At 30.4% G+C, this 10,132-nt stretch overlaps 1 protein-coding gene across 1 annotated transcript; it reads right to left on the bottom strand.

Moving 5' to 3' along the window:
• Positions 1-790: 790 nt before the first annotated feature.
• On the bottom strand, positions 791-2,415 carry LOC112033572 (ferritin-like catalase Nec2). Its single transcript, XM_024066347.2, has 3 exons — positions 2,056-2,415; positions 1,691-1,916; positions 791-1,362 (listed from the first exon to the last, which is right to left on the bottom strand). Exons 1-3 carry the CDS (start codon positions 2,364-2,366, stop codon positions 985-987), a joined length of 915 nt encoding a protein of 304 aa, XP_023922115.1. The 5' UTR covers positions 2,367-2,415; the 3' UTR covers positions 791-984.
• Between the last annotated feature and the right edge of the window lie 7,717 nt (positions 2,416-10,132).

Raw genomic sequence — 10,132 nt, forward strand, 5'->3', positions numbered from 1 at the left:
CTTTTCTTTCTCTCTTTTTCTCTCCCCTCCGTCCCCTATTATCAGGGACTCTTCTTCTTTATATAGCATCCTCTCCTATCATCTCCATCGTCCACCTGTTCTTCATCTGCGTATCTACTCAAATGCATGTCACGTCATGTGTCTACTTTAGATCTTTGTGAGTGGCGGTAGCCGAGGTTACACTGTTCAGGGGTTTTCTCTACATAAATGCGGCCAGAAAAGCTGTTGCAGTGCATTAAATACGGTAAAAAAAAATATATATATATATATATATATATAAAATTAAGCAAAGCTAGCTATGCATGACAGTTGACAAGGACTTGCATGATTCTTTTTCATGTTTTAAGGTTTCATGATCGATTGCTCATGGCGTCCAATATGTTACAATTTTTTTTTTTTTAATTAATTGATAAATTTTTGGCTTCAAGAGAAGAGAAGAAAATGGAGATTCCAATTAGTGCCTTCCACTGCATGAGTTTTTACAATCTATAAATCATTATAAATATAACATTAGTCAAACCTTGAGCCTCCTCCTTTACAAGAGAAGTTTGAAGTATCATTAGTCTACTACCTAACTATTAGTACTACATTTATCTTAGTATTTGTTTGGATTTATTTCCATTGATTTATTGGATTAAAAAATAAAGATGGACAAGAGTCTATACATAAAAAATTAATTAAATTGAGACTCTTTAATTTTAAATATAAACAAAATTAGATGAATAAGTTGGAAACAAAACTCTAACAAACGAATGAACAAACCAAATTCAAAATAGTCTAAGCTCCTCATTCTTATTCGATATAATAATTTGTTTTTCTTACAACACATGGTAGAGGGGATTCTAATTCAGGTTTTTCAGGCTATTTCAACATTCTGCTAAAAATTTTGTTTAGCATATATTTGAATGCTATTCCAAAAGCTTCGTTCATTGGAAGCTTCTTAGTCTTATTCTTATTGTTAATATATCTAATTAATGGAATCTCTTATGCTGGGCTAAGATATCGCCTTGCAATATTCCCACCTGCACCATTAGGATAAAACCCACCAGGCTTGTTCTCACTACCAGTTCCATACACTATCCTTAAGATCTCGGGTGGTGTCCGAGAATATGAAAGCGAATCTGTATTAGCTGAAAGAATGTTACTGTTTGTACGATTCTCTGCACCAAGAAATAGAGGTACAATTATGCCTTCATCTTTGATACCACACATTGCTAATCTATTTTTAAGCTCAGCAGTACGGTTAGTGAACTCGGCCACAGTTATGTCATAGGGCATCACTTTTTCGTTGGCTCTCTCATAGAGTAATGCTCTTAGAACTGCATCTTGTCCAGCCTCCACTCCTAGAAGCCCAGCAACCAACTACCAAAACAGATATGGGATACGATAATATTAATATATATTTAAAGTATATTTTATTTACTTGAAGAGGTATTTTATGTTCTATTTTAACTTTTCAAAATAAATAACGACTATCAAAATGGTTAAATATATATTTAAAATCAAAAGAAGTTTTGAAAAAAAAAATAATTATATCACATGCTTGCAAGAGTGATCTCAATTCTCAAGATATCTAATCTAACACAGAGATTAAGAGATTTTAGAGTGTTCGTGCTTCTTAATTAGTACATATATACATCTATATATAAAAGAGTAATTAGATTTGTGGGAAGAAATTGCAGGTTCTTACCCTTCGAAAATAACTGCTATTAAGCTCTGGAATGGTGCCAACATAACCCACAAGCCCTACGTAAGGGATTAAATTGCTTGCTAACAAGTAATTGACTGTGTTAAGATAAGGGTCAAATGGAGGGGTCAATTTGAAACCAAAAGCTTGGTTAAAAATGTTTGCGAAAGTCTGAGTGCTGAGATCCAACAGAGGCCTTGGAATTCCACCTGTTGCGTTAATAATAGCCCTGAAAAGTTATGTTAAGAGAGCATCAATGAGAGTAGGCTATATATGGAGTAATTTCTTTACTATGGAACAATTACAACAAGACGGAAAGGAGAAATTCCAATTATATATAAACATGATTGTATTATTTGTTTTAGTACCTAAGATGGCCAATTTCCTCATAACCAAATTCCTCGATGATCTTAGCAACAAGGGGGTCAAGATTGGCCTTCTTGGCACCAGTGGGAGGCGGACCACCCTTAGCAAAAGATGGAGCGAAACTGTCAAGTCCACGACCAAGTGCACCATTCAAGAAAAATTCAGCTTCTAGGAATTCAAGGTTAAGAGCAAATTCAATCCGATCAGTATCAGTGGCTTGAATTGGTCCGCAGTTGGTGGGAGCACCCATGGCCAGGCTAACTTCTAGTGTAAGAATAAAGAGAGAGGCGCAGAAGAGAAATCGTCTAGCCATTGTGAGATCAGTGTGTGTATCTAATTAGCAAAATATAGCTCAAGTGATTTATGATACGTGCATGTGCATGAGGCAGCGATTACTACCTTTTATAGAGCGGGAGAGAAGGCATGTTAATTGATCACACATTTAAGGTTCCGGCGTCACTTGAACACAAAAGTCAGTCTCAAATTACCTTATTGTAAGGCAAAATTATTCTATTATCTCAAGCTAGAGTATGTGAATAACGTGAGTCCACGTCTCCATCCTAAGAGCACTAGCTTCTAGGAATTCAAAGTTCTGAGCAAATTCAATCCGATCAACATCAGTGGCTTGAATTGGTCCACAGTCGGGAGCAGCCATGACCTGGCTGGCTTCTAGTTCTAGTGTAAGAATAAAGAGAAAGGCAGAGAAGAGAAGTGGACTAGCCATTGTGTAAGTGTAGCTAATTAGCAAAATAAGGAAGTGATTTATAGTACGTACATGTGCATGAGGTTACGATTAATTACTACGTACCTTTTATAGAGAAAGAGAGAGAGCATGTAAATAGATCACACATTTAAGGTTCGGGCGGCACATGTACACAAAAAGTCAATCTCAAATTACCTTCTCCTAAGGCAAAATACGGAAATCATCGCTGTCAACTTAAAGAACTCTTAATAAGAAGTAAATGTAGGAACATTTAATTCTCTGGGTTTTCTTGATCAGGTTTTATCTACAAGAGTACGGAATATTTCTCTTTCAAATTTTCAATATAATCTTTTAAAAAAAATAATATTAATAACAAAATCTATTATACTGTTGGTGTTACACACAAAAATAAGAATTCCTTGTTTTCCTTTCTAGTTTGGAGGAAACTTTATTCTTAGTTTTTAATTAGACAAGGAATCTCTATCCTTCATAAGGGGTGATGAGATCATGAAGGCAAACTAAGCTAAGGTGACCAACTAAATTATTCATGAAGCCAGGGAAATATGGTTATTCATGAAGGCAAACAAAACTAAGGTCACTAACTAGAACAATCCACAATTAATAATCAAGATGATCCAATCTTAATTACTTATCCGTATCCTTATCCATGAGGTAATATCTAGTGAAACCTTCCACTCATAGTACATGAGATTCAATTAGAATCACTTGCAGTAAGAGGGAGGTCTCATGAGATCATCTTATTAGATAATTTTCCTTCTCCTCTTTTGCCTCCTACCATATAACAGCAAAACATTCAAATAGTTTAGATGCACAAGATTTGTGTGTAATTTACCAATTAGGAAAACAGTTCCTACGCACAGAATATATGTTAGAAAATTTTGATTAATGTGGAGATTAATACAAGATTTATTTATTAATTGGACCTCCTAAGGAAAAAAAAAAAAATGAATGTCAAAGCTTAAGGCTGAGTTTCTATCAAAGTTCGAAATCAACAAAAAATTCTAATTAGGCTTTTCAATAGTTGAGATAGTTATGCCTAAGTATAATCTCAGTAGGCTTTTGGATAATTGTTACTCAAGTTTGCAGAGACGTATCTACAACCATGGCCCCCATCCGGCCATCCCCCCTATTTTTAGCAGTTATTACTTATTACTAATACCAAAAATTATAAGTATTTTGGTACCCTTAAAAAATATGAGTGGGCCTCCCAAAAAAATAAACTAGTAACAATTATATATATATATATATAATACATAATTTTCAACACCACTCAAATTCATTATTTTTTTGAAACTTAATAATTCGTGACAGTTTTTTAGTCACTCTTATACTATTATATTTAAGACACGTGGTTAAAGAAAATACATTGTCAAAATTAGGGCTATAAACAAGATGAACTAAGCCGAGTATTAAAAGTTTAATTTAGTTCATTTAGTTTTATTTTGAACTTGAGCCAAGCTCAAGTTTGTTACTAAATAAAATTACATGATCAAACTTAGTTCTTTTTTTTTTTTTAGTCGAACAAACTCGTGTTTATTTATAATTTACTTGATTAAATTATTATTTTCCATTATGTAGTAAAACTATAACAAAAAGTTTTTACCCCTTTACAAATCTATGAATTTTTATTACAAATGGATTGTTTATATTATCAATAAGATACAAATAATATCCAAATCTGTTTATATTATCATATGCACCTATTTATAAAATTGTACATTCCAATTTCAAGTCTATATAAGTATATTTTTAGACAAAAATACATATAAAAATGTAATATTATATATAGTTAAATTTCTTATATTTAGAAACACATAATTATATTTGAACTTGGCTTGTTTAATAGTTGAGTATTCACTTAAACTTAAGCTTGACTTATTTGCTAAACACTTAAACATAACAAGACTTTTTTTTTTTCAAATCGAGCCTGAGTTGTTAATATACAATTTGATTCATTAATAACCCTAACTAAAACCAAAATAAAATTCTTTTTTGATAAGAGTAATAAAAGTTGTCTAAACTGATTTATATTTTGTTTTATGTGCTGGATATGCTTAATTTTTGTAATTCTCTTGATTACTCTAAATATTTCCCCCCCCCTTATTTTATAGTGTTTTGCTGATCTTTGGGATAAGAAAGAGTTCAAGGTCCTATGAGATAAAAGATTAAGTTTTTTTAGAGAATGATTGGAATAATAGTTTCCTAAAAGGATTTTTTATTTTTATTTTTATTTTTATTGTTGCGTTGCTTTGTTATTTGTGGGACAAATAATCGATATATATATATATATATATGTATGTATGTATGTATGTATGTATGCTAACTAGACACGGGTGTATTTTATAAGTTTGTACTGTGAGTGGTAAACGAAGCCATTTAACTAATACAATTTTCTAAGAATGATAATGTCTAATCAAATTGATAATGCTAAAAATCTAAAAAAGAAATTGTCTAAAAAGGTTTTTTTTTTTTTTTTTTAGATTGAAAAGTTCTTTTGTGACCTTAGTGTAATCATTTCTCACAAAGTACGAGAGTTTGGTCCCAATAAAAAAAATATCTGGTCTATAGATGGTTATTTACGTTTCAGTACTTATGGACTAACACTTTCTTTATCACCAAATAAGTGAGTTGGTTTCTCAAAAAAAAAAAAAAAAGAAAAAAAAAAAAAAAAAGAAGTAGTGAGGAAGAGACAAAGTACGTAGTTCTAGGAGCGCCGGCCTATGGGCTATGGATAAATCGTATTGTACAAAAAATAAAGAATTAATTTTATAAATGGTTGCGTTTAATATTATCTTTAAAAAAAAACGTTTTTTTTCACCATTTGGTTTATTTTTATTATTATTTAGTTTATTTTTGTTATTATTTATAAGTTTTATTATATTTTTTGGTACTATTTATGAATTTCACTGGACTATTTTAGCTAATTTTTAGTTTTATTTATAGTATTTTTAACAAAAAATTTTCAGTTTCAACTAAATAAACTGTTCCCAAGTAAATATATAGTTATTTGATTTTCTGGAGGAAAAAAAATTGTTTGTAGTCTGTTCCATATAGCACTAATTTCCTTAATATTTTGGGAAAAATGCACTTTACTAGTTTAAATTATCCCAAATTATACTTTGCGTCATAAATTTTCAAAATATACGATTTGCACCATAAATTATAACTTTGCTACACTTTATACCCTACTGTTTGTTGTTATCTTAAATGGTATTATGTGAAAAGATCCAATATATTGTCAATCTTTTCAATCTCTTAAAAATAAATGAAAAATTACACTTTACTACTTTAAACTATACTTCCAATTACAATTTATATCATAAATTTTAATTTTTCATCCAAAATAACAACAATGTGCAAAGTGTAATACATACTATAGTTTAAGATGCTAACTGTGTGTTCTAAAAGTTTAAGGTGCAAAGTATAATTTGAAATATAATTAAAGATGGTAAAATATAATTACTCCTAATATTTTAGGATCAAAATATGATAATACACATTTCTGGATTGATAGCCGACAGGAAAGGTCCATTATTTAATTTAGACATTATCAACGTCTTTACTAGATTGTCTTTGCTTTTATAGATTAATACTGTACTATGGCCGTCCTAAAATTAATGTGGTCTCAATTCTCAAATACATTAGACTTACGCACATTAAATTTTGAACAACCCCGACAATAATTAATGAAACTATATTCCTTTCAAAAAAATAAATAAAAATAAATAATGATACTATTGCACGAATTAGAAGATGAACTAACATCAAATTCAAGTACAGATACAATATTATTTATTAACTGAGTAAACGTATACATTAGGGTTACCATTTAACTTTATGAACATTGCTGACCGTCTCTCATAACATAAAAATTCTTTATTTTCTTGTATCCTATAAGTGAAATCCCAGCCAACACACACACACACACACATCCAAGATTTCTTTTTAATTTAATAAAGACAGCATTTTTAATAGGTAGTTCCTGATTCTTGATTGATACAACCATGTTGAATTTTCATTTATACATGAATTTTCTTCTTTTAACATAAATCAGCAGCTAATATAATACATATTGTTGACATATTTTTCTCATGAATGTTTCAATCATCTTCCAAGCCAATATTACCCGAATTATTACATAGTAATAGATCAAAGCTTAAGTGTGACTCCAAGAACCCAAGAACATCAGAGTTTTAATTGGGTCTTCTGCATGGTAGCTCCACTTTCGTCTCTCAATTTCTTTGGAAATTGGAAGACTAGTACAACCACCATATTCCCAAGCTCCATTCTTGGCCATGGCTATTATAGCCACCTCATAAACCTGCCTGAACTTTTCTCCGACTGTTCTCTTTGATTCTTGAGCAAGAGAACCATCCCCAGAGAGGGGTTGAGGTTTCATCCTTATTATTAATAATTGATGCTTCTTTTTTTGACCTCAAAAAGAAGGAAAAATATGGTGTTTGCTTCTTAGCTTACACTAACATATTAGAATTTGAGAGAAAAGCTAGCAAGGGTACATATATAGAAATAGAAGAGGCAAAAAGTCACGAGCATAGGGCCCAAGTGTCCTGTAGAGATTGGATTGATTCCTCATCTTTGTGGATGACAGTTCAGCCTAATAGTTGATGTGATGACCCAACTAGTGTAAAATATTCGCCACCTTGTCTGTTCATTATTATCCTCAGATTCGATTCCTCTTCTTCCTTCTTATTAATTTGTTTTCGAAATATTAAAAAAAAAAATGTTTTCTTTTGCGTTTTCCATTCATAATGATAATTTTTTATATGTAAACTTAGCAAAATTGAAATCGTACTCTTTAGCTTGGGGGAAAAAAACATGGATAATTGGAATACAAAAATATATTCTTGTCCTACTCATACTTGATTTTGACCCAAAACAATTGGATTTAGATCCAAACTCGGTTCATTTACACATTCTCTTATTTAATTTTTAATTGAGGTATTTCAATATATGTCTGTTTGTTAATTAAATGAAAAAAAAAATTATGATATTACTCTTCAATTTTACATGCAATTATCAAATATAAACATTTCTAGTAATAGATTTACAAATAATATTGTCTAATACTTTTGTAAATTATAATATTGTCTTTCAAATTATTATTATTATTATTATTAATATATATATATATATATTTTTTGTATCTAACATGTTATATTAGCTTTAGATTTATTCATTCTCAAAAAAAAAAAAAAAAAAAGCTTTAGATTTATTGAGTTATTATTGGACAACAAACCATAAAAAAAGATTTCGTTTGTGTATTTTGGTGAGTCAATTTTCATTTATTTGTTTTTCTTTGACATGCAAATAAACCTGATAAAAGTAGGTATGATCACACTTAATAAGTGAGACTTTAAAAATTTTCATATAAGCCAGCGGTGAATAGTAAACTCATTCAGGAAAGGGTTTAAATGATGTTTTGAAAACAACAAGAGCTTGGTTTGGTTTGGAATATAAAATATTTCCTCTTCATTCTGATGAAATAAAATTTATACCCTACAAACAAAAAAAGGAAAAAAAAAAAAATTTTGATAGCCGAAATTTTCACAATGATCACATGTTTTGCATGCCTAGGACTTGATGCAATTTGTATAGCATTATTCTGATTTTTGTGCATGCAATAGGTTCAAATCTTTCTTGTGCCTAGAATTTTCTAGGATCGATGCCCACTTTCATTAACGAATTTGCTTTTAGGAGATCAGATTCTAATTGAAGCACAATGAGGAATATGCCGATGGCATACACAAAGAGGGAACATCACCTTTTCTCATCCCTACAAATTAAGAATTGAGATGCTTCCACTCAACGATAATAATACTGGTCGAATGAATCACAAAAAGAAAAAAAAAATGGATTCGATTTATAATGAGTATTCTATGTGTGTATATGTATATAAAATTAAAAAAATAAATACAAAAACAAGCATGAGTTTCGTCATGTTACTATCTCATGGGAGTTGCCATTTATTTATATATTTTTATACTTCGGAAGGGATCTTGCCATTAATGGTTGAGTAGTGTTAATTTCACAACCATTAATATAGGTCCATTATGATTGGAGAGAAATCACTTTCACCTTAGTTTTTAGTTGACACAATTTTTATTATGCACCAATTAAAATTAATCATATTATATTGCAATTATAAAATATAACATTGTTACTTTTAAAATCAATAATTAGGGTTAAAGGGATTTGAACTTTGGATTTTTCCATTGGAACACTAAGAGGTGTCAATTACCCTATAAGACTCTTGGTCCCTAAATTATTTATTATTATTATTATTATTATTATTATTATTATTATTATTGTTATTTGGAGATAATGAAAGCTAACTTGGACTGTTCATACTTCATACTTCATGTAAAACTTTTTAGATATAGGCGTATATGATATATCTATATTTTTAATTTTTTATATTGGTTTTTTAAATACAAAATAAAATAAGTTCATGAAAATTGGTTCCTCCAAAAACAATCTAAATTGACTTATAAATTAAGCGTAATGTTAACGAGTGCCCTAAGGGCATTGGTTAACTTATAGGAGGGGAAATCCATATTAACTTTGAAATTCGAGCACACCATTTTCCTTTCTTGTTCAATACTTTATAAGAATAGCTAGGTCTCAAAAAGAAAAAAAAGAAAAAAAAATCTGCTTTTAAGAACATTAACAGTGATGTTTGAGGTGGAGATCTACTTTACCATTTTTTTTTTTAAACTTTATACTTTTTTAAGATTTTATTAGGATGACAATTTTAACTTGTTAAGAAATTGTAACAGACAGATCCTTAATTCAACTTAATAACAGCGTAGTTGTTTCAGAAGGGAGGAGTATTAAAAAAAAAAAAAAAAAAAAAAAAAAAAAAAAAAAAAAAAAAAACGATGTAGGTGATTCCATGCGGGCCTCGTAGTGTCAAAATATATTGGGCCAGGCCTAGTATATAATTCAGACATCTTCTTGTGGTCTTAATCCCAGCTAAATTATCAGGCTCCGTATTCTGAAATGGATTTACAGGCCTTTGCAATTTGCTCAATACCCCAGTGGGTGAAGAAAGTGTTCTTGGGCTGAGAGGCCCCAGAACTTGCTAAAAGTAGAAACGACATGAACAGAAAAAAGGGTAGAGAAAACTTCTAGGCCTGTCCATGTTGTTTACCATTTTTCTTTTACAGGTAGAATATGACAGAGAGGAGAGGTAGGGTTTGAACTACAAATATAGGACATCGCGCAATGATGTCATTGCCGCTGGAGAATCACATGAAACCCGTTCACCATTTTTCAGTCATTTGCTGCCACTTTTTATTTTTTTTTTTGACTAAGCTGCCACTTTTTAAAATGTT

The sequence above is a fragment of the Quercus suber genome, unplaced genomic scaffold (assembly GCF_002906115.3).
Source record: "Quercus suber isolate HL8 unplaced genomic scaffold, Cork oak 2.0 scaffold_646, whole genome shotgun sequence".
Classification (NCBI taxonomy): Eukaryota; Viridiplantae; Streptophyta; class Magnoliopsida; order Fagales; family Fagaceae; genus Quercus; species Quercus suber.

Coding starts and splice junctions, on each gene's coding strand:
- LOC112033572 (XM_024066347.2), bottom strand. CDS start 2,366: ATGGCTAGACGATTTCTCTTCTGCGCCTCTCTCTTTATTCTTACACTA. Junction 1,917..2,055: donor GAGGAAATTGGCCATCTTAG/GTACTAAAACAA, acceptor ATAACTTTTCAG/GGCTATTATTAACGCAACAG. Junction 1,363..1,690: donor ATAGCAGTTATTTTCGAAGG/GTAAGAACCTGC, acceptor CTGTTTTGGTAG/TTGGTTGCTGGGCTTCTAGG.